Source organism: Macrobrachium rosenbergii, chromosome 50 (genome assembly GCF_040412425.1).
Source record: "Macrobrachium rosenbergii isolate ZJJX-2024 chromosome 50, ASM4041242v1, whole genome shotgun sequence".
Classification (NCBI taxonomy): Eukaryota; Metazoa; Arthropoda; class Malacostraca; order Decapoda; family Palaemonidae; genus Macrobrachium; species Macrobrachium rosenbergii.
The window spans coordinates 17,589,880-17,614,636 of NC_089790.1; the positions used below are offsets into that span (position 1 = coordinate 17,589,880).

The 24,757-nt window shown below is 37.0% G+C and overlaps 1 protein-coding gene and 1 long non-coding RNA gene across 50 annotated transcripts in view; both read left to right on the forward strand.

Moving 5' to 3' along the window:
* Positions 1-13,225, forward strand: part of tou (toutatis) — a 185,722-nt gene extending 172,497 nt beyond the window's left edge. For all 49 annotated transcript variants that reach the window (XM_067093983.1, XM_067093989.1, XM_067093982.1 and 46 more), the window contains 2 exons: positions 6,671-6,843; positions 9,186-13,225. In XM_067093983.1, the coding sequence (XP_066950084.1) occupies positions 6,671-6,843; positions 9,186-9,339 (327 nt within the window). In that variant the 3' untranslated portion in view covers positions 9,340-13,225. The remainder of the gene's footprint in view (positions 1-6,670; positions 6,844-9,185) is intronic.
* Positions 13,226-16,041: 2,816 nt separating this feature from the next.
* Positions 16,042-24,112, forward strand: LOC136832675 (uncharacterized). Its single transcript, XR_010851284.1, has 3 exons — positions 16,042-16,153; positions 21,613-21,741; positions 23,530-24,112. It is a non-coding gene; the product is annotated as an uncharacterized lncRNA (long non-coding RNA).
* Positions 24,113-24,757: the final 645 nt, after the last annotated feature.

Here is a 24,757-nt window from a genome sequence, read left to right on the forward strand (position 1 = left end):
AGGAGTTTCAGGAGAGGGTTGTGGGTCACTCCATTCTGATGTCGGACAACACTACAGTGGTAGCATATGTGAGCAAACAGGGGCTGGTGTCACACCAACTTCACCAACTTCACTCATTGACGGTCGCATTGCACCGGTGGGCGATCAACAACTCGGTGGAGCTCATGGCCAGGTACATTCCAGGCAAAAGGAATGTAGTGGCCGACAAGCTAAGTCGTCAGGGACAAGTTCTAGGTACAGAGTGGTCTCTGCATCTGGACATAGCGAACAGGCTGTTTCATCTGTTGGGAAGACCCATGTTAGACCTCCTTGCTACAAGGTTCAACAGAAAGCTAGAGGCCTATTGTTCAGTGGTCCTGGATCCGTTCGCTGTGGCGGAGGACGCCCTTCATCAACCTTGGAACAACCTGGAAGTTTACGCCTTCCCTCCATTCTGCCTAATCCGTCACGTCCTGAACAGAGTAATGAGTTCCAAGAATTTCGGGATGACCTTAGTAGCTCCATTGTGGCCCCAAGCAGAGTGGTTCCTGGATCTTATGTCTATCCTGTCAGCAGTGCCTAGAGAGATTCCCCCTTGGCACAGTCTTTTCTGCCATCCTCATGTAGAGATGAACCACCAATCAGTAGGGTCCATGTCTCTTTATGGCTGGAGGTTGTCCAGTATCTCTTACGAGCAAGAGGTTTTTCTTGCAGAGCAGCAACTCAGATGTCTGGCTAACTCAGGAGATCTTCGTTGGCTGTGTATCAGGGCAAGTGGGCCATCTACTGTGATTGGTGCCGTCAACAGGGTTTCTCTTCACTCGGAACTTTTGTTCAACAGAAAGCGGACTTCCTAATCTATCTCAGAACAGAGAAAGGCCTTTCTGTTTCTGCTGTCAAGGGCTACAGTGCTGCTTTAGGATTAGTTATCCGTCTGAAAGACGTGGACATCTCTTCACCCGGGGAAATCTCTATGTTGTACAAAAGCTTTGAGCAGTCTTGTTATGCTAGGGAACTCAAGCTTCCTACATGGAACCTAACTCTGGTGCGGGGTAGTCTCACACAAGCTCCATTCAAGCCACTGCGTCAATCGTCAGACAGGGATCTGACTTTGAAAACAGTTTTTCTCCTGGCCTTGACTTCCTCGAAGAGAGTTGGTGAGCCGGGAATTCATGGCTAAGACTCAGAATCCCTCCATTCACAATGACAGATTTGCCTTGTTTTCCATTCCTTCCCTTAAGGATTTTAACAGCGATCCTCAGGAGTTACTGCTTTGCCCCATCAGAGCACTGCTTTGCTATCTGAAAAGGACTTGTCACCTAAGACCTAGGTGCCATAGACTTTTTGTTAGCACAGGCCGAGCCAGAAAGAAGTTTCCAAGAATACCATTTCGTTTTGGCTGCGTGAGGTAATTAGGTGATCCTATGCCTCTTCGTCAAGTTCTGTCGCCAGTACCGTGCATGCTAAGGCACATGACATCAAAGGAGTAAGTTCCTCTCTGGTGTTTAAGAAGAACTTGTCTGTTCATGGGATTTTGAATGCTGGTTCTTGGCTTCATCAGACCACTTTCACTTCCTTCTACCTGAAGGACATTGCCCACAGGTCCTTGGACACTTTTTCCTTGGGTCCAGTGATGGCTGCTCAACAAGTTGTGTAGCTCAACCAGTGCCCCTGGCGGGACCGTTAGTATCTTGCTTAAGATGATAGTGTGGAAGAGAGAATGAGTGAGATGACTCATCACTTTTCTTTCCCTTTTTCCTTTCTTCTCTAACTACTGGCAGTTTTGAAGAATAAGACACATCATATGCTGGAACTGGCTTGATGCAGGTGAGTGTTGCAGCCATACTGTTACAGCAGTTTTATATTCCATACAACATACAAATTTGCTTCTCAGTAGCCTGTACTTCTCACTCTGGCAAAGGGAGTGAGAAGTGGTGACAAACCTGTTACGTGTGGCTGACATGGTTTGTTGCTTGAACAGATATAGTTCTCTTTGACTTCCTTATATGCAATGAATCTAACATGCTGCATTGTATTTTAACCCAGTGGATTGGGTGTTAGATACCCACTTATCTAACAACTCAGATGCATAGGTCCTCTTCCTCAGAACTCTAATTTCTAGGAAGAGTGATCAGATGTGCCGAACCTCCATTCGGTTCAGGATTCTCATACCTCACTCCAAGTGTGAGTCTATCCTAATGTTAAGACCGAATGTTTTTTCCGTGTATGAACAAATGACAGATTTTTAATTAATTTGTATTTTTCATAACGAACAGACCTGAGTTCTTAACATAGACTGCCCACCTCTAGCCACTCCTATTATGTCCTGTCCTGGGTTGGAAGAAAGCCTGAATATGTCACGAGGTTCTAGCTGGGTCTCTGACCAGCTTCCACCTCATCTGCGTATCAGATGCCAGATGTCACAGATTCCTTGCATATACGATTTTTTATTGTTTTTAAACTGGTTTCCAGTGGTGCCAGAAGATTTATCCTATGTTAAGACCTCAAGTTTGTTAGCTGTGAAAAATACAAAAATTAATTAAAAATTTGTCATTTTATCGCAACTCCATCACTCATACATGCCCACATTCTGGGTCTTAATATGTCCCTGAAAACTGCATTGTTTTTCCAATCAGCAGATAAGTAAGAGCAGAGCATGTGTGCAGTACTGTTACTTAACTGTCAAGGCTGAAGCCTATGGATACTTGTAGCAAATCCAAAACTATCCTGACCAACATAGATTTAGATAGCTGGTTTTTCCAAGTATGTGACTCCTGCTGACCCAAAACATGACACTTTGTCTTATCAAAGTTACAAAGCTAAAACTTCATTCTAATGTGCTTCATCTCTATAGCACCTTTTAAACATTTTAATATCCTATGAAGAATGGGAAAATTCAGTTCCAGACATCTGCATACGACAGGAGCATGTATGAAAGTAAAACTAAACTTGCATCTCAGCTGGAACTGCCATCAATTTTGCTGTGGTGCTTGGTTTTTACTGAAAATTCTACCATCTCCAGTTCTGTATAGATTTGTTCTTAAATTGTGGCTTAACACTTGGATCTGAACTTGAAATAGGCTTTGATAACAAATGCTCTTTAAGTACAAACCCCTTAATCATTTATTGCCTTACTGCCATAAAACTGAACTCCAGTCACACCAACTCTTACCATTCAAGATTGAGAGGTCCCCACTGTGCATGCCCAGATCTGCATACGATACCAGATTTACTCATTCTTCTTGTGCCCAGAAAATTCAAGGTAAGAGCAAGAGGGCTACATGCATATGCTGTAATTAATAGGTTTGTATTGAGAAATGTTTGTTCCTAACGGGATACAACCATTACTTTCGATTATGGAGTGTCCTTCACTTGAGCTGGAACTGCTGTTGAATCATGGTAACAAGGTCATTAACCAGAGAAGGTGGGGAAGGATAGGGATGGGGCACACCTCATTTGGCTCACTCTCCACTTTATTTTTCTTCGTCCACCAACGAGAGAGGATGCTTTTGCCGTCTCTTCTTTGTGTGTTCATTGAATTACAGTTGAGTAGCTTGCTACCATTATCCCTTTTACCCTGTTCCTTGCCTTGTGCATTGTATGAGTACTTGTTTCCTTGTTTGCTGTGTCTGTTGGTCCTGTTTTTCTGAATTATGGAAAAAAACAAGACCAATGCCAGTGTGGTGGTTGTGGGTAATCATAAATTCATTCCTTGTCTCCCTTATCTGTAGACCCATATACATATTGTACTACTTTTAGAGGAAGAGAATGTAGGTGTTCTTTTCAGTGTGCAAGATGACTAAGAAGTTGGACAAGTTGGGGGGAAAAGGAGAAACATTCTTGTTGTTCATCTCCTTATCTTCCTTCCCCATGTCCTCAGACTCTCTTTCTCTTTGTAGGAAGAAGGGAAGTCCATGGGCAGTTCAGAGAAGTCTAGTACTATATGAAAAGGACCCATTTCTTGAGACAGAGTACAGTATAGGAGACTTCACTAACACAGGTAGATACAAGAATTTGGTATCTAGGAACACCCTTGCCTTCTGGCCTCCCTTCCTGCTTAGTGTTTCAGGTAATGAGGGCAGGTGTCTGGTGTAGCCAGACTAAATTTACCTCATTCTACTAGAGGAATGATGGCCACAAGACCCTGGACATATTCTCATGGGGAAATGGTGGTGGATACTCAACAGGTTTTGTAGTTACTTGGTCCCATCTAGGTAATCCACGTCTTATCCTAGTGCATAAGCTTGGTACATCCTTGTAAGAAGCATGAATTGAGGAATGAGTGAATATACCTTCCTTTCCATTTCCCTTCCTGAGGATGTCCTGGCCATTCCAGCTCTTACAAAGGATACTGCATATACAAAAGAATGGTTTGTACACCCAGGGAAAATACAAAGTGCTTCAAAAATGTGTTATTTTGTCTTTTAAATATATTGTATGTTCAGTTCAGCCCCATTCACCATAGGTTGCTTGCATAGCAAATTTAGAAGTAAAACGAAGAAAACCATTAACTTCTCTATTTGCTGTCAGAATATTGCAGAAAGGTTGTATTGTAAGGAGTTAGCAGTAAGGATAACCTGCGAGAAAAATTGAAATGTCTTCAAGACACGAGCCTCCTAATTACCTATATGAAGGAACGAGAACCCCTCCCTCACTAAAGATTCTCTTTCTGCCACTGAAGATTGTGCATAAATTAGACTTTTAAGGTACTTTGCAGTGATTTGCCAATTGGAGTCAGAGAGAGCAAATCCTGAAGTGGCTGTGGAGAAGTCTCCAAGGAGATCAGATGACTTCTTGCCACCTGCCAGGACCTGGTTTTTAGGTGGAAGTGCCACCAAAATTGCCAGATGGTTTCTTGGAGGCAGTGACAAGCTAGATGCTTGGGATAGAAGAGGTGACTTATCCTCACTCTGTAGATTCAAGCTGTGCCTGGTGCCAGAAGACCTGAGGTGCATTTGACAGGATGAAGCAGAGGGCTTGAAACAGGTACAGTATTTCATCTGACACAAATTAAAGGCGCTTAAGGATTAGTGGAAGTACTATTCCAGCTCCTGATGGACTCCACCCAAGTGCTAATGGAAATAGCAGAAGAAATTGCTCCTCACCTCTTGTGACATCTATGAAATATCCTTGGAGCTAAGAGAAGCATTGAAGGACTGGAAGCTATGAAATTTTGACCCTATATTCAAGAATGGTCCTAAGGATGAACTTGGGAACTACAGGCCCATCACCCTGATTTCAGTTCCTGGGAAGACTGTAGATTCTACAATAAGATGGTAGTGAGTCACTCAGAATTAGACATACTAATTCAAGGCATCTAACATGGATTCTGAAATGGAAGGCCATACTTAACCATGCTAAGCACATATGGTGAAAGTAGACCAGTATATTTGCAGTGGTTCTCAACTGAAGGATGGTTTAGGGTATGCCCCCTCTAATAAGTTATGAAATCTGTTAAGTAAAGATTTCCATATTACCTACATAATGCCTTTGAGCCAGTTTGCATAGCTTATAGCATACAGCAACTGCATGTAAAGCAATTAGTAGCCTACCCTAACCATTATTTTGTAAATATTGGTCAATTTAAAATGCTAATATATTTAATTTCAAATATATACCTGCAAAATGAGTTACATCTAAAAATATCTGCAGTACAGTGCCTTACACAGTAGCATAACAAAAAACTTTCAGTTAAACTGCAATAACAATAACAACATTGCAATGACAGTCATTTACTTTTAATTTTTGGAATAAATCAATTATAATATCTCTCTCTCTCTCTCTCTCTCTCTCTCTCTCTCTCTCTCTCTCTCTCTCTCTCTCTCTCTCTCTCTCTCTCTCAGCTGCTCTTAATAAAAAAAATATTTTTGACAAAGGAAGAGAGAGAGAGAGGGGGAGCGGACAGGCAAGCAGATATGCAGTAAGTGCTTACCTTGCCATGACACAATGCATACATACATGTACATACACTCTTGAACACTTATGCAGACTGCAAAATACATGCATGCGTAACACTAAATTGCTATATTAAATACAATACTGTACTACATTACAGAAAGGTCAACCAAAATAATGCAGCAGAGAGAGGTATTGCTGAGAGTTCTGCTTTAAAACAGATTTGACTGCAATTACCACACTATGAATTGAGATGAGTGCAGTTACGACAGTGGAGTTTAGATTACAGTGTTGACTTGCATATCACATGGGATTCATTTAGCCAGCATTAATTACATGGTTACAAGTTTTCCAAGTACTGTAGTAGTAGAGGCAGAGGACCACCCTCAGTAGTATACATTGGTTTCAGGAAGACTTCAAAGCGACAGTGCATGTTTTCAGTCGTACATTATTAACAGGCAGACTTTTCAAGAGCTGAATCACATGCCAAGCTATATGTAAGAGTTCCATTATTTATAACTGATAAAATGTATTTTTTATAGTGATATCAGCATTGGTTTATCAGTAACTCGTGTATGGGATAGTGTTTTATTACATATTCTATATACAGTAGCAACACAAATATTTATCCAGTCAATTCTTGTATAGGTAATGGACTTGGTGTACCAGATTTGTAGACAAAAAGAATGAAGTTTGTAGAAGTACAGTATTATGTAGGAATCGGAAAATTTTCTCGTTTAAATACAAAATTTTGGAAATGTAACCGGACTGATTCGTTGGTCTTTTTATTTCACAGAAAGATCAGAAGGACTTGATCACATGCAAGAACATAGTGTCTGAACTTGAGATTCACGAAGATGCATGGCCTTTTCTGCTACCTGTCAACACTCGTCAGTTCCCTACATACAAGAAAATTATAAAAAAACCAATGGATCTCTCTGTCATCAAGAAGAAGCTTGAAGACAATGTGTAAGTAAAAACTTTATATAAAAATTATAGAAATTGTACATTGCTGTACTTGACTACTAATGTATTCTGGCCATGCTCAACAAAAATTAATTTTCCTTTGTGAATTACTAGATGAAATACTGTTTATGTATTGGATAGTGATCAGGATAAGGCAGTGACAAAGTACATATATTGCCAGCTTTTCTACAAAAACAATGCCATCAGTGCCACAATAAAAGTAACTGCATTGAATGTCTTTCTCTTGGAAGCCCTTCTTTCATACTTCAAATGTCAGGGAAGTATTCTCACCTGAGCAACTGACTCGCTTAAAAACAAAAATTTGAATATATAAATCAAAGCATAGTTACAGACTTTTCAAACTGTATTTTCCAGGTCAATTTTGTCTTGTAAATACAAACTATTGCCTAAGGTAGTCATTGTTTTCAGCATATTTTGGTGCCATACTCCCAGTAAGGGCACCAAAAGGCGTTTGCCACACAGACCAAATTTTTTGACACCATAAATAGTTTTTTTTTTTTTGTACTTCGTAGAACAGTCAGTTTATTTAACAGAGTAATATGGTCACTATTGTGACTTCATTCAGTGAGGTAGAATATTTCCTTCTCGGAGGTGTTACAGTTTCTCTTGCCTGTCTCATGAATGAAGGGAGAGAGGCATTAGCTGTTGGCAATCAATGCTGAAATTGATGAATTCAGGTACTCTTAGAACTGAAGTCTGAAGGCTTCATCTACATCATAATGAGAGAGGACATACTGGATCCAACTGCACGGGTGCCTTGCATGTCTGAAGGGTCATTTGTATAGTCTGTATCCTTAGCATTTGCAGGTGAAGAAGCAACAGCCACTGGAACAAGCAACTGAAGCTAAAGAAATCTTTGTAGAAAGGCCCTTTTAGAACTTTTTTTTACAGTCTTCAGCAAAAATAGTTCATCCACTATAATTGCCTCTATTGCAACACAACTCATGTAGGTCCATAACAAAGCTAGACAAATATCGCATGCCATTTCAGATATGTCGATATCCTTTCTGTACAACTGTACCAAAAGACAAGTGATAAAAAAATACACAAGAGATACAATAAAAACAAGATAAAAAAAATACTCAAGAGGTACAATAAAAACAGTCATACAATTACTTTATAGTATACAGTACACTTTGAAATGAATGCTTTCTAATGCAAGAAATCTACAGTAGATATGGATTTAAAAAAAATGAGGGCTCATATCATGTTTTTCACTTTTCATCATCACGGAGGCAATGCTCATGTCTTCATACGTTACATTCTTTATTACTCACTCTGTCATGTGAACATTCTCCTGCTCTTGTTCCTTATGAGTGTGTTCACTCATTTGACAGTAATACTGTAATGAAAATAGTAGGATTATAATAATGTACCAGATTTTGTTCCAATTTCTCAAGAAAGTCAGTTTATTTCCTGCACTTTCTAAATTCCAATTTGATTGATTGATTTTGAGGTTTAGTCCTTTAGACCAAGTGCCAGAACCTATTAGGGTTATTTAGCACCCTTTGAATTAACATTTTTCTTAAAAACTATGGGTTTTCAAAGTCTTCCTCCATCATAAAATATGTATAATATATAGGTAAGTACATAAATACATTAAAACTATTTCATTAAAAATCTTGGCTTCCTATAGGAAGCCCATGAGGTTATCTACTACACCTACATTGTCATATAAAATTTTTGGAATATCCTTACCATCTAAATGGCAAACCCTCCTGAGATCATCACATCTGGAGAAGTGAACCAGGAAGTGCTCAGCAGATAGAGGACTAATATAGTAAGGATAGTGGGGCACTGGTTCCTTCTTGCTGTCCAACCACTCCAACTACTGTACCTTTTTTTAAGTCATAAGCATTGAATGGCCGAAAGTGCCCAAGTGCATGGCTTTAGTAGCCAAGTTTTACTAAATCAACCAGTTCAGAATTGAAATTCCTCTTGCCAAATGTGAAATTGGTGTAATCCTTTCTTTTTGTCAACAATTTTATAATGCCCACTATAGCTTCTTGTTTATGTCATTCAATTTAAAACTTACAAGTGGATGTGATGAGTTTTATGTTTTCAACTATAAAAGCAAACATACTGTGGGAGTAAGTTAGAGATGGAGGGCTGTAAGTCTTACTTAGAAGTCTCCTCTTCTTCAAACTTAAGGCTTTTAAAGGCAATGGTTTGTTTGTTATGTACCTGTAAAAACAGAGGTATACAGCACAATATTTGTTAAATAATAATTGTTTCCTTGGAAATACTCCTACAATATACTGATCTGTTTTTCCTTTTTATATTTCATATTTCCTAATAAGTTCACTCATTTTTATTATTTTCAGATATAAAACAAAGGATGAATATTGTGATGATCTTCGATTGATGTTTAATAACTGTGAAACTTTTAATGAGGACGATTCTCCAGTTGGAAAAGCTGGTCACAACCTTCGGTCATTTTTTGAAACCAAGTGGAATGAGCTCTTCCCTCCTACTTGAATATATCCTATTAGAATCGCAGGGAATCAAAGACTCATCCCGTAACCGTGAGTGGCTTGCCAAATAGGAAACACAATGAAACAAATGCACTCAAATACTACTAGAAAGTTAACGTTGTAGAAAAGGATACTTGTCCATACCGTATTTTATAAGCAAAGAATAAATAGAAAAATTGTTTTTACAGAGTTGAAGAAACTTATTGGAGGCTGAACGAAATAAATCACTTTATATATATCAGTACAGAAAATCAGTTTATATATTTGTGTATGGTGTACTAGTGATATAACAGTTGAAATTCATGCTGTTCTTTAAAAACGCCTGCGTGACCACTTTATGTAACCATGGGACCCTGCAGGAACACTGACTTATGAACTTTTCGGGGACCCAGGAGAGTCAAAGTGGACTCTCTCCTTCTCCTATTCCAAAGACAAAGTGTTTGAGTGTGAATGTGTGTACAAATAATAAGTGTTAGTTATTTTTTTTTTGTCTGAAGCGTTAGTGTCAGTGTAGATATACTTTGTGGATCTTTTTTACAAGTTATCACAAACCTTTTTTCCAATTTAGAGCAGCTAGAAATGCTTCTGCGATATGATGAAGTACAGTTATTAGTAATATCAGGTAGTTTATTTTATATATGGCATTAATGAACTGCATATGTGATTTGGCATTTTACATAAACCTTCCATTGAGTCTTACTATATGATGTAAATGCTGAAGCAGTTACGTATGTACATACAAATAAGTCTTAATGTAAATAATGTGAACTCTAAAGCTTTAGATAGTAAATGGAACACAAACCCTTCTTAACGAGCTAAACCAAACCAGCTTTCCTTCCTTTGAGAAGTCTATTTTTATTTCCTTAAGTTATCGAAACAATTGGGATCAAAGCTTATTTCTTTTTGTGGCAATGACACTATATAAGTGACCTTTTTTGAAAAATGTGAATTGAAATCTTCAAGAGATATCAAGCGCACAAATGCTAGCTGAATGGTCTTACAAAGTGATTGACAGTTATGTTATTAATTTCAATGCTGTGTTATAGGTTTTAATTAGTTATTCCTTACTCTAAAGCTCTTCTTTGATCCACTTTTATAAATTTCATGAGTCGTCTTATTACTGTTGCAACATTGTCCATATACTGTACGAAACCTGTAAGTCAGAAAGATCTAGGTCAAATTCCAAGGTTTTGGAAGATTTATTTTATTCTGATCTATAAAAGTACATTTTTCCTAGTGAAGGGGTATTACACATTACTGAATATAGGATTATAATGTACTGTACATTGAGAACTGGTAATGCTTTATTCTCGTTATTATAATTTTACAATTTAGAAGAAGGATAGAGGACTGTGTAAAATATCATGACTGATTTTAGGCCATTGATCTTCCTCAGATGAACAGTCACAAGGAATGTTAGCATGGAGAAATATCATGACTGGCAATAATTTGAATGTTTGCCATTTATTTTATTAATTTATTTTTTACAAGAGGCAAGTGATTCCATATTTCACAAAACATTTATAGGTGATCTCGGCTGGTGCGACAGCAGCCCTATTTTCACTGGTGCAGATGACCCTTTTCCCTATGTTACTCATGGGTATGATTTGGCAGGGATAAACTGTGTACATATGTGCTGTGTAGTAGCCATTGTAGAGATTAATGCAAATATTTATTTACAGTAGATTTAGAGGCTATGCATTGAATCTGAAAATAAAGGAAATATAGTCTTCAATGTAATTAGAATAATATTTTTAGATACTTTATGAATAAGATATTTTAATGATACAAGCCTGGTAATCATCCAGTCTTGGATATCGGAAACTACAGTATATGTATTTGTGTATCGGCCAAATTTTTTAGTTTGCCAGAGTTGCCACTTTTCCATCTCCTTCGGCCTTCTCCTTTTCAGTTTTGACCGACCAGTTGTAATCGACGTTCTCCAGTTGTAATAGCCAGTGATATTTCTTTTAGGTCGACAGACAGTTTTTTTTTGTTAGTGAATTATTTTTTATATAGCGAATTTATGTATTGAGTAGACTCAGTTATGACACTGTACATTGGTTGCCATATGTTTTTACAAAATGTGATTCTTGACGCTCATTGGTGACTTAGAAATTTGGCCCCAATCATCCACCACCTTTTCCATTGCCTCTTTTTATTTATTTATTTTATTGTTTATATTTTAAGGGACACTCCAGCAAGAAAATCTGAGAAATTGGCAAAATTTCCCCCCCAAAAATTTGATGGTATTTTATGACATTCATTACCCTAAAAGAGTTCAGAGGTCTGGTTAAACAAATCATTTATAACTAACTAATTATGACATTCATGGATATATGTACTGTATTCAAAATATTTTACAAATACTTCTTTGTTGTTATAGATTATTACCTAACTCCACCCCTTAAACTTTACCCTATGGTGCATGTGAGTCACCTTGCTATGTTGTTCATTGTAATGATATGCAATAACTGATATTGAAAATGTCTATTCAAAACGTTGCTCTTGGTGACCTTACCTTCATTTCAAAGTATGAATGCAAGATAAATTTGTAAATTTAAATTAAGTATCAAAATCCTGTGGGTAACCTTTGTGGCTTTGAGGAAAGTATACAAGGTCCTTAATAATTTATATAAATTTCATTCATAGCCCCCTCACCATCCAAAAAAAAAAAAAAACATTGCTGGAATGTTCCTTTAAGAAGTCAAATGCATCTTTTATTGATTTTTTGACACTAGGTGAATTTTGTTCATATTCAGATCAATAACAAAACAAGAAGAGGTGTTGTAAAGTCCTCCCTTTTTCATTGCATTTATGTTAGCCTCAAATCTAAGTCGTAGAGTTGTTAGACGTTTCATTTTTTTCCTTTTTTTTTTTCATTCTTAAGTCATTGTGATAAAACCCTATGATTAATTATGGTGTATAATTTAATGAGTAGCTCTTTTGTTTCTTATTCACAAATTTGTTGAAAATACCTTTTCATCTGTGTCTCAAAGCAACAGCTGTCTCAAGTGTTTGAGTTTGGCATCACATGCCTCTTTATTTTTTTTAGGTGAAATACAAATGTGTTTGGAAGAACATTTTTTGTTACTTTTTTTTTAGTTCGGTATTTATTTTTTTTAGTGTGTAAATGCAAAGCTGTTTCAGTTTTGTTGAAATTTATATGATAATACTTGTTGCCCTTTCACTTTACAATACTTTCAAAATTTTAATTTTACCCTACAAAGGTTATTGACTTTATTGTTTTATTCTTGTTGATGCAGAATTGAAAAGCAAAAGCACTCCCACATTACTTGAGGAGATGTAGCCATCCAAAACATCCAGATTAAACTTGAAATTATTGTTCATTTAGCAACAGTGATTGTCCCCTTCACAAATAATTTGTTTTGGTTGTACTTGACACTAATATTAAGCTGTATATGTTATTTCCTTTTAAGAAAATTGTCCTAATTTATTTTACCACTGAAACTATTTGAAGAAGGTTAGTTTTAAGTTTGGCATCTCGATGCCATCTTTCAGAATCCAGGATATTCCTAAAGCCACAATCAGAATTTGTACTCAAAAACCTCTTTTGGTGCAATAATCAACTTTCCTTTATTTAATAAAAAAAACAAAAACTATTTATTTTTTCTTTCAGAGATAAACTTAGTCTCAGGATGGGGCAGCAAGAGCACAAAAGTTATTTATGTTAATAATGAAGGTTTATATATGTATATATGTGTTGGTAATTTAACCAATATAATTTGATGCAACTCACTACTTCATTCTTGTTTAAATGGAGGTTAAAAAAGAGATCCGTTTTATTGGTCTCGTCTCATCAATTCATTGTATACAAACAATTCAACCTTTGTACAGAAGCTAGTTCGTAATAAAGTACGTCCAAGAAAGTCCTTGTTTCCTTTAACTTAGATTGCTTAGGAAGTATCAAATAAGTTTGTTCCGATGTGAATACTCCCTACACCTTCATATATAGGAGATTCCCACTGCATTTCGCGTGCCTCAGCTGAATGTAGGCTCGTTCTGCTGAAATCCACTAGCTTCCTGTTTGTCCTAGTCTGCCCTGGTCTGAGTCTACCATGTGTGGTCAGTTGCTTTCCAGCCAAGTGCATGATAAGGCATACACAGATGCTGCTGTTCTTTTGTTCTTTACCCCTTACATACTACTGAACTCATATTTTGTCCGTCTTGACAAAGTGTCATTAAGTAGCTTAGATTTGGTCTCTTATCAGCGAAGTAGAGATACCCACAAGTGACTGGATCATGTGATCAAGCATTGGCATGGGTGTATTGTTCAGTTGCCCATCTTTCAACGAAGATTTTCACTGTTTTTTATACGGAACTTTGTAAAGTGTAGTGTTGAGAAGTTTCCAACATGTATCTGTTAACTGAAAAAACATTTAAAAATAAAAGCAGGTTTCAGTAGATTGTAAACCATAAATTTGATTTTTATGTGACAATTACTTGAGGGTAAACTAAACTCCTTAGCAAAGTAGTGGGCTAGACCTTCAAGTAGGTTTTGTTTGCTTTAAATTTATTACATTGATAATTTGTTTACTGTACTGTAATCAAAATGCAATCTCTGAATTTTATTTTGGTAATTAAATTTTTATTACTTTTGTTTGTTAGTATAGTTCATCTCAATCAATTGGTAGGTATGGTATCACTGTTATTTTGCACTAGCTAAATTTTATTCAGTTGTTTGCATTTTTCTGTGCTCATATTCCATGGTTTTTATTTTGTCAAATGTGTTGCATAACCAATTAATGTTTGTATTTTAATTAACTGCCAAATGTTGGTTTTATTTTAAATTACCTCCCCCTGACTCCTAGCCTCTTGTGTTGGATGGATGAAGCCTTTTGATAGCATGTACAAAGACTAAATCATAATTTGCCTAAACAGTTGGTCTTGAATTGAATTAGCTAGGTTTTTGTCATTTTTCCCCCATCTTATTCTCTTCATCTGTCAGGATGGACTTTGGCAACATAAGTTGTGTATAGAAAATGTAGAAGGATGAGAGTGAGGCAAAAGAATTAACATTGCCCTCAGTACCAGGTCCTATTTTAATAGACTGATTATCCCTGAGGCACTGAGGGCAAGATGTACATCTAGGAAGTTCTCCCAGGATAATCTCCGTTTGTAATGGAGTCAGGTTCATTTAGGTAGGTCCTCTTGGTATATGAGAGGCTGTCCTGTAACCTTTGTCCACAAAAAAGTGAAAATTCCAGCATATCTATAATTCTGGCACCATATCAACAGAACAACAGTGCCAGAAAAAGAACTTCAAGAACTTATCCTGCACTCCTTCGTATCAGCCATATGCAGTATTTGGAATAAATAACTCAAACAGTAAAAGATACCTTTATCAGTTCCTGAGACCATATTTCTAAGTGTTCGAGTATTTGGGACGGTTTTACTTGATGTTCTATGTAAATGGGCTGTTCAAAAGGTATTATTACTAAACCAATCCAAAAAAGAAAGTACAACATCTCCGAGAGGAATGTCTCATACGACCTTCACTGAGGGAAAGTCGATGCAGCATCATCAAGAGAAAAGTCAGACGTTGTAAAGATCCGCAACCCCAGAGTACCCATGTAAAGATTGGCTATCCTCAGAATGAACTTGTTAACATCAGCCAACCCCCAGTACTGAACACGGCGAAGGGACATTCCATTTGGCCGACAACAAACAGATGCACCGCCAGTATCAGAATGAGCTTGTTAACATCAGCCAGCCCAAATATTAGCTTGTTAAGATAAACAACCCTCAGGTACTCTGGGGTTGCTGTTCTTACAACGTCCGAAAAGTCTTACATGGCGTCCCCAAGGGTTAAGTCTGGGCCAAGGTTTAAGCTGGGAAAGTCCAGAACAGGGAAATATCTTGTAAGATGTCTCACAGGCTCAAGTCAAGTATAGTCTCTACAAGGGGAAATAAAGTACAATGTATCCGCAATGAAGTCCTGGACTGTGTACCAGACTGGTAAGTCTGTAATGATATCTCTCAAGGGGGAACTCAGTAACAAGGTCCTAAGGAAAAGTACAAGGTAGTGTCAATGCAGGGGAAGGTCCAGACAACCTCACTGCAGTGGGGTGGGGGGTGGGGTTAGCCTCTACCAACATTCCTACTAGGCGGAGAAAGTTTTCAGTGAGCCTCTTCCAGCTGAAAAGGACTCTTTGGAAATATATTTGGAACATTATCCTTATTTAATAGGCATTAATTGTCGGTGACTTTAGATATGCCTAATAGAATAGGCTACTTGCATACAATTACAAGTGACGATGACAGGAGATTAATGTTAGCTATAAGAGATTGTGCAAGAAACAAGTTCATTTATAAACAAATAAATAAAATGTGAGATTATTGTGTAATAGTGTCAACTGCGATTTGGATCCAGATTAATGATTCGACAACCCGAAATTATTAGCATAGTAATTGACTTAATAATGTTACCCATATAAATTTCTTGTTCCGTTTTCTATGAAGTCGATGCCCTTATAAGCAACAAGTATTGTAAAGTAAATACGACTCCCTTTTGTACAGTGTTGTTTGCAACTATTGGGTATAAAATAGTTTGATGATAGAATATTTTTGCCGCAAAGTCCTGAAATAAGATCTTTGTCACTCTTACTTCCATAGCGCCCGGAAGTTTCCGGCTTTGGTTGCTTTGCGGTCCTTGGATGAAGGCGAAAACATTCTGCAGGAAAGAGTTCCGTTCATTTGGTAGTTGAAACTGATAGTGTATGAAAGTGCTCGGCCAGATAGGAGTCCTTTTTTTTTTCCTTTTAAGATTTATTACTTTAGCATGGATTTGAAACATTGTAAGTGGCATTCCTTTTTATTTTCGTTGATTATATTTAATGCTGGCTTAAATCAAACGCTAGGAAGTAGTTGTGTATAAGGCTAAAAAGTTTCCTTTTGGCTATTCTTGAATTCTGGCAAGGAGCGTGGACCATCAACTAGGTTAAACCAGTCCCTTTTCCAGTGGGCTACCAGTTTTGCTTGCATTTTGGACTTATGTTTCCCAGGCAAGTTCATTTACTGAAGATGTGATCTATTTTAAGATAACTGAGAAAAGTTGAATGCAAGACTTAGGCAAACCTAAGTCACGATAATGCGTAATTTAAACTAAAGTATTATTGGCTATCATGGACCACCACTTGCAACAAAGTAAACATCCTGAAGGTGATATTCCTTTTGCTAACATTTCGTTTTCACCAAGTTGCCAAAACAGCCTAGACTGAGTTTTACTAAATGCATAAAAGATGATTCAGGCATAATGGACTGGAATACAGGTGAAATAGTGAACTGGAGCTGCCAGAGAAACTGACTCCTTGTTACTCAAAACAGGAGAAAGAAACTGACTCCTTGTTACTCAAAATAAGAGAAAGAAACTGATTCCTTGTCACTCAAAATAGGAGAAAGAAACCGACTCCTTGTTACTCAAAATAGGAAACATCTGTATTAATCTTGATATGTCTTTGCCTTAATCGCAAGATATTTGTAGCCAGTTAGGCAGGACGCAGTGGTTAAGTCTTGGTTGGGTTTGAACTTATTCGTGTAATCATGCAGTGCTGTGGCATAGTTTAGGCCCATTGGGTATAATTAAGGATTCAAGGTCCAGATAGTAGTTCTTGCCAGATAGGGGCTGGTGCCCATAGATGAGGTTAGGATGCATTCTTGCAGTTGCAAAAATGTTCGTCACAACCATGATTTGTTACCATGATTTCAAGTAGATGCTTATCCTCCATCTCTTAAATTACGAAGTTTAATTAAGAATGGGTTTCACCCAATTTCAATTCCATTGTTAGTTAGCTTTGATGTATAGTAATTTTAATTTGAAGTGCATCAGAAGCACATAATTGTTTCCTTTATATAAACTTGTCTTTCGAGAAGTGTGCGTTTAGAATGAAGATAATTAAGGGGATCCCTAAGTCCAACAACCTTGGAGACCCACTTTAAGGTTGGAGGTTGTCTTATATTTGATGCAGTTAGCAATTTAATCCTCAGGAATAGGCACCGTAATGATAATTGTTGCCCTTCTGGAAATATCCATTTACAAGAAATTATACATGCACTGACTTTGACAGAAAAAATTCGAGACCTGTCTGAAGAAATGTGCAAATGCCATTTTGTATTGACCATCCTAAGTGTTTAGGTTAGCATATGTTACTTTTAAACCTATGATCAGAGACATTGTAAATATGCTCAGGCGTTTAAGTCAGTTTTAGGATTATTTAAAATCATCGCAAAGGTTTAGTTACGGAGGTAAAGGTAGGATTTAGAAATTGAATATTTATATTGCCTTGTTTTGGAGTGTTGCTCGAATATTATCCAGGTTTGAAGTGCAGTCCTATGATAGGACTTGACAACATGCTCTGTACAGTAGCCATGTGAGAAAAACTTTTCGTACATAATTGTGTTTATATATAACACACACGTGTAGGATATGTAGATTTTTTTAGATGTTGCTTAAGTATTTTTCAGTTTTCTGGTAGGATTATTTTTTCAGTTTCTGGGTAGGATTGAATGTTATATCTTCCAGACTTGTATAGACATGGACCCTTTTTTCTCGTCCAGTTGGCACAAAGCTTTTTGTCATTTTGCAATTGTAATAGGGTACTGGAATTATTCAGACTTCGTGAGGTAGCTGTTGCTTTAAAACAATACAGTAGTAAGAGATGTCAGAAACCAACTAAGGAAACTGGTCGTTTATGGTTTAAATATCTACTTTTACAAAATTAATTATTAGTATTGTATCGACCGTAACCAGACGACAAGTGAGTTACATCCAAAACAACGTAAGACGTTGTGTTTGGTATTTACCGTTATGTTTATTGTATTTATAGTCATTACTTCAGTTTTTACGTACATTCCCTAAGGGCCTGGTACTAAAACACGGCGTCCATTTTGAACGTAAACGTGCTTACGGCCTAAATGACTTACGGGCGAAACCACTCTTAAATCAGTTACGATGCTGAATGGGACCCGCTGCCCGCAGGTCAAAGTGGAGTTTCCTACTATTTGGAGGTTTCTGGCAATTATGTGAGGGACAGACCATAGATGTAGAGAGAGAGACTGCAACTGTGGGACAAACTTTGCCACTGTCCGATTCTGTATTCGTAGTGGCCTTCGGGTGGTTTCCTTATTAACCATTTTGTTGACTAGTATTGATCATTATATTTTGTGTGTTTCTCCATGGTATTCTTTTGGACAGTCTACACTAGTTTTTTTTTTTTTTTTTTTTTTTACCGGGGCGCATTTGCGCTTACTCGCAGGGGTGCCCTTTTAGCTCGGAAAAGTTTCCTGCTAGCTGATTGGTTGCAAGTATTTTGTCGGAATAGCATAATTGTTTTCAAATAATTACCAAGTAATGTGAATCGAAGCTTATTTACTAACCTAAATTTCTCCCTCAGATATGTTTTGTCAATAAATAACGTTAACGAGTAAAGAGATTATAAAGTATTCTGATGGTAAATCTAAATTTAATAACACCCGCCGAAGTCAACGGTAGGGGCTTGTTTTCGGATGCACGCTGCATATTTTTTTTACTTTTCACATATTTTAACACCAACTGGGATAAATTACACTAAGCATAAGAAAAACATGTTATTATGAACTTTCTTTGAATACCAGAATCTACTAAAAACATGGAATTAATAAAACTCGCTATTGGTGAAAACTTCCTGGGAGGTAAAAGGAACAGCCTGTGGTTTTAGATAAAATTTAGATAAAATTACTTAGATAGGTAGGCCTAGTTATTCATATGGTATCCACATGCCAGCAAATGTTGATGGGCAGGAAAACTTTTCAGATACATATCTTTTATAGGCATTTGTGCTGAAGCCTTTTGTTATATTATGATAAGTGTGAAGTGGCTATTTTTTCTTTTACATAATAATGTACTTCCCTTATTATGGCATTATTTCTTGCACACATTTCAAACTAGGCTAGCCTATGGCTATGTGTCTTACACCATTTTTTGACAATTGCAATAAATTTTGCTTAACTCTTGAGGTAAGGAGTAACAGTAAACAGTAGCTGATGCTTGATATAAGTTAGGCTAGGTGTATGTAGGCCTATGATGTAAGTCCGTATAGAAAGGGTTTGCTAATTTTGTCGTAAAGGTATAGATTCTATTAATAGCACTATTTCCGATTTGAGGATACTGTAGTGTTCCATAAATTGCATTAAAATCACAAACGAATTCATGATTTCACCGAGTTACAACCGCGATACCCGTCCCTCTCCCTTCCTTTCCCGCCTCGGTATTTGACAGTAGACGCCTATAGCCTACCAATCATTAAAATGTATATGTGTATAGTACATTTTCTACTGTCACATATTCTTTTACTTCTCAAAATATCCGCAAAAACTCATGTGAACCTTATATGTGTCCTGAACAAAACGCAAAATAAGAAAATAAAAAGTTTTCTTATCTCGCATTGTCTGCTGTAACTTAAGTGAAAGAGTAAGTTGTTAATTTCTGCGAAATATATTTTTATTAGTGTGCTCCTACAAAAAGAAGCATAGAAACTATTTAATTGCAGATATAGCCATTAAAGTAATCTCAATAACATAACACTGATTTCAACAATTACATAAAGCAGGAAAAAGCTCCAATGACATAAATCAGGAAAATGCTGCAATGACAATCACCTGGGATAGTTTTCCCGCCAGGCCGCCACAGGCTGTTCCTTTTACCTCCCAGGAAGTTTTCACCAATAGCGAGTTTTATTAATTCAATGTTTTTAGTAGATTCTGGTATTCAAAGAAAGTTTATAATATGTTTTTCTTATGCTTAGTGTAATTTATCCCAGTTGGTGTTAAAATATGTGAAAAGTAAAAAAATTATGCAGCGTGCATCCGAAAACAAGATCCTGTCGTTGACTTCGGCGGGTGTTATTAAATTTAGACTTACCATCAGAATACTTTATAATCTCTCTATTCGTTAACATTATTTATTGATAAAACATATATCTGAGGGAGAAATTTAGATTAGTAAATAAGTTTCGATTCACATTACTTGGTAATTATTTGAAAACAATGATGCTATTCGGACAAAATACTTGCAACCAATCAGCTCAGCAGGAAACTTTTCCGAGCTAAAAGAGCACCCCTGCGAGTAAGCGCTAATGCGCCCCTGTAAAAAAAAAAAAAAAAAAAAAACTGAGTATAGTTACGATTCAGAGAATAATCTCCCCGGTATAAGAAGACATGTCGTAGAGCTGTCTTTTCCTTTCCCCAGAAACTTGCATGGGTACAGTTGGCTTCAAAAATTCAGGAACATATCAGTGGCAACACCACAATTTAGCATATATTATCCCCTAAGCAGAGTAAACAACAACAACAGCAGAACTAACTGTGTCGCAGCTGCTGAGCATGTAAATATGTTGCAAAAAGTATGTTTATCAAATGACAAAATGTCAAGTAACTTTAGTATTAATATATGCCAGATGCCCCCCTCTTTTTCCGGATTGTGTACAGGCTTTCATGACACCAACTATCCATTTGTCAAAGAAAAGGTGCCACGTAGTTTTTTTTTAACAAAGACATATGCTGGAGTAACATATAATTGTAACAAAGGATGCGTTTTGAGATTTTTATATGTAATAATGGTAATCCTTTTAAATCTGCAGCCCTCCCCCCCACCGCGCCTTCCCCACCATATCCTACTCTTTCAGGTAGGTAAAGGAGAACTTAGTCTCTCCTTCCTACCATAGTGTTGGAATAGGCTTCAATAATTAAAACTCATGGAGGGAAAAGAATACCTCCCCAAACTTCTTTGATATGAGTTTGCTCTTAAGAATGCATTGCTCCTCACTTGAATCCCTATAGCTCAGTGCGTTTCGCACCAGTTTACTATGTTTACTCTTTAGTTCATAAAAAATATGAACTAATGTAAATTCAGGGTTTAAAAAATATGAACTAATGTAAATTGAGGGTAAAAAATATGAACTAGTGTAAATTTAGAGTTAAAAATATGAACTAATGTAAACTGATGGTTAAAAAATATGAACTAATGTAAATTGAGCTTAAGTAGTATGAACTATAATGTAAATTGAGGGTTAGAAAATATGAACTATAATGTAAATTGAGGGTTAGAAAATATGAACTATAATGTAAATTGAGGGTTAAAAATATGGACTAGTGTAAATTGAGGGCTGAAAAATATGAACTAGTGTAAATTGAGGGTTAAAAAATATGAACTAATGTAAATTGAGGGTTAGCATATAACATTTAAGATATCTAGATTATTCACAAAATGTTTTGTTTTCAGAGTGGAATGTGAAGATCTCTGAAGTCAAGCGGGTTAGCCTACGAGAGTGGCCTGTCAATATGGAATAACGTCAGTTCTCGGGCCAAGAGATTCCCGAAGGGTTTCCTGCTGATATGTGCTACTGAAGAAGTAAGTTTAATTTTGGTTTCTCGAAGTTATTTTAAAATAGTAGACAGGATGAGTCTCCCTCCCCTTCAAAATCTTACATAGTACCAAAAATCTGCTGAGTATTTGAATGTTTTAATAGTATATATGCCGAACGCAGGTCCAAAGTGTAGTGAAAAAAACGGGTGGGGGCCACTAAAGTGGATTATGCTTTAATAGAACCATTTTGGTAAAAAGTTAAAATAAACCAGCAGCCGTTGAGAAAAAATTCGCAGTGGTGATTATCTTGTATGAATGTGTTATTTGGCTTGTCATATTGCTTCTCTGGGGATCTTAATCGATAGTTTTGACTTTTTATAAATCAGTAGCATTCAAGCATTGATTCCTTTGTATGCAGCGGTTACTATTGCTTATATTGCTTAGCGAACGGTTTTAACGTTTAAGTGTTAAGATATCCAAGCAATATACATTATGAAAGTGTTACTTTGCCTATCATATTGCTTTTCTTGGGCTTTTAGTAAATGTGTTTGAATCGGAGCATTCGAGCAATGATGAATGTTACTTGAAGGTGTTACTTTGCTTCCATTGCTTTGTCTTGGGCTTTAAGTGTTGGAGCATGTTGTATGAGTTACTTTGAGTAAATTGAACATCTTGGGCTCTCAATAAATTCTTTTAAGAGGGGTAGCTTCAAGTAATAACAATTGCTTACCTCTTAGGCATTTTAGGTGAATGCTTTAAAAGTATTAGTATTCAAGCAGTGATTGTTGTTGTATGAAAGTCATTTTAGTTATATTGCTTTTCTTGGTCGTTTAGTAAACAGTGTTAAGAGTAAGAACATTCGAGCAATGATGAATGTTGTGTGAAAGTTTTACTAGGTGTATATTGCTTATATTGTGTACTTTTAATTGTGTACGTTTAATTGTGTACTTTTAATTGTGTACTTAGTTAATTGCTTGAACGTTTAAGACTAGGGGCATCTGAGCAATGATGAATCTGTTGCACAGAGTTGCTTGGCTTAACGTTTTGCCTATCACGGACTTACTTAATTTTGTGTAAAAGTAGGAGCATCAAGCAGTGAATGTTGTATGAAAGTGTTAATTTGGTTATGTTTCCCGTCTTGGGCTTTTTGTAAATAGTTTGAATTGAATTGAATATAGAATTTAGGCCAAAGGCCAAGCACTGGGACCTATGAAGTAGTTCAGCGCTGAAACGGAAACTGACAACAAAATGTTTGAAAGGTGTAACAGGAGGAAAACCTCGCAATTTGCACAATGAATTAATTGTTAGGAGAGGGTGGAAAGTAAGATGGAAGAGAATATGAAAGAAGGTACAGTAAAAGGAACGACAGGGTTTGCAGCAAGGGGTCGAAGGCACGCTGCAGAGAACCTTGAGTAATGCGTAGAGTAATATCTACAGTGCACCGCATGAGGTGCACTGACGGTACTACCCCTTACGGGGGTAAGCAGTTTGAGTCTGAGCATTCAAGCAATGATGAGTCTGTCGTATGAAAGTGTTACTTTGCTAATCTGGGGCTTTTAGCGAATTGCTTCAAATGTAAGAGTTTGGGCTTTCAGGCAATGTTGAATCTGTTGTATGGTGTTACTTAGCAATACAGTAAATAGTCAGATTTTGAGGAATAGCATTTAAGCAATTATAAATATTCCTGAAGGTGTTAACTTCGCTATATTGCTGAGCGGGGGCTTTTAAACCTTAATAAACTAAGTTCAAGAATAGGAGCATTCAAGCAATGTGAATAGTAAAGTGTTACTTTGCTTAAAAGCCTTTTAGTAAATTGCATTTTCTTTATTCCAGGACGGTGACCAATGTTGAAGTCTTGGAGAACTGAAACTATGGAAACGGAATTTTGTACGCCAAATTCCTAAAACAAAATATACAAGAAAAGAGCTTTTAATGCTGTTCCCCTCGGTCAAGAAGAGACACCCATCTACGTCTGCGTTCAAGTCTCCCATATCTCTTCGCCCACGTTTCGCGACAGCCTGTTTCCCAAGCTTGTCCTTGTCGCATTCTCTCTCTCATACACCTGCCAAGTCTCCTTTATCACTTGTTTACATTTTCAGTTTCTAACCTGACTGGAGATGTGGACTAGTTTTAAAGGACATTTTGGTGCGGCTGAGTAAGAGAAGTGATAACAGGACAAGTTTGGGAAACAGGCAGGCACGGAACCTGGGCCAGAGAGATTGGGAGGCTAAATTCATGTAGTGAAACAGAGGTCAAGTGGGAAAGACTGGTGACGAGGAGGTTTTTCCTTGTTTAAGCCGTTCCACAACTCTGAAAGTCGATGAGAAATGAAACAATTGGGTTTTTTGTTTTTTTTATTTCGTTGGGTCACAGTTCCTCTATGCCTTGCAAATAAAATTTTCTTTACCTGTATAAATTGTTTACTTCACCTGCCTACCTAGCAATATTTCTTACGTACCATTTCGGAGGTTTTCTGTCGGTACTGTAAAACTGCTACGCTAATTTGAGTTGAAGAGGAAAACTGCCATTTCAGGACCTGACACAAAGCGGAAGCATGAAAAATTTGCTAATAAAGCTGTACTACTAATCACCAGATATCTTCAGAGCGTTAGTCGATGTTATGCGACTCTTAGGGACCTACCTAAGCATTCGAACTAAAGTTCCAGGAACTTTGCACCTCGTCAGACCTCTTTTAGCTACTTCTCAGTTCAGATCACTGGCACAGCTTTTGCCACACTTGTATTCACGCTCATTTCAGCACTGAAACTAAATATTATTTAAAGACAACTGACACCCATTTTTAAAAACAACTCTGCCTACTGAAGGAAAGTTTTTCTTACATGTAACATCTAATATCTAATGGCTTTTACCTGTGTTGATATATCTAATGGCTTTTTCTTAATAGGTATAAAATGTACAACCTTGGTTTTTACGTAACTTGTAGATGGCCTACGCCTCAAATGTATTTTACTCTTGAGATTTGTGATATAGTCTATAGTAAAACATTTCGGGCAGAGTCCATCTACAGGCCACGTAAAAATCTAAGGATATGCATCTGTAC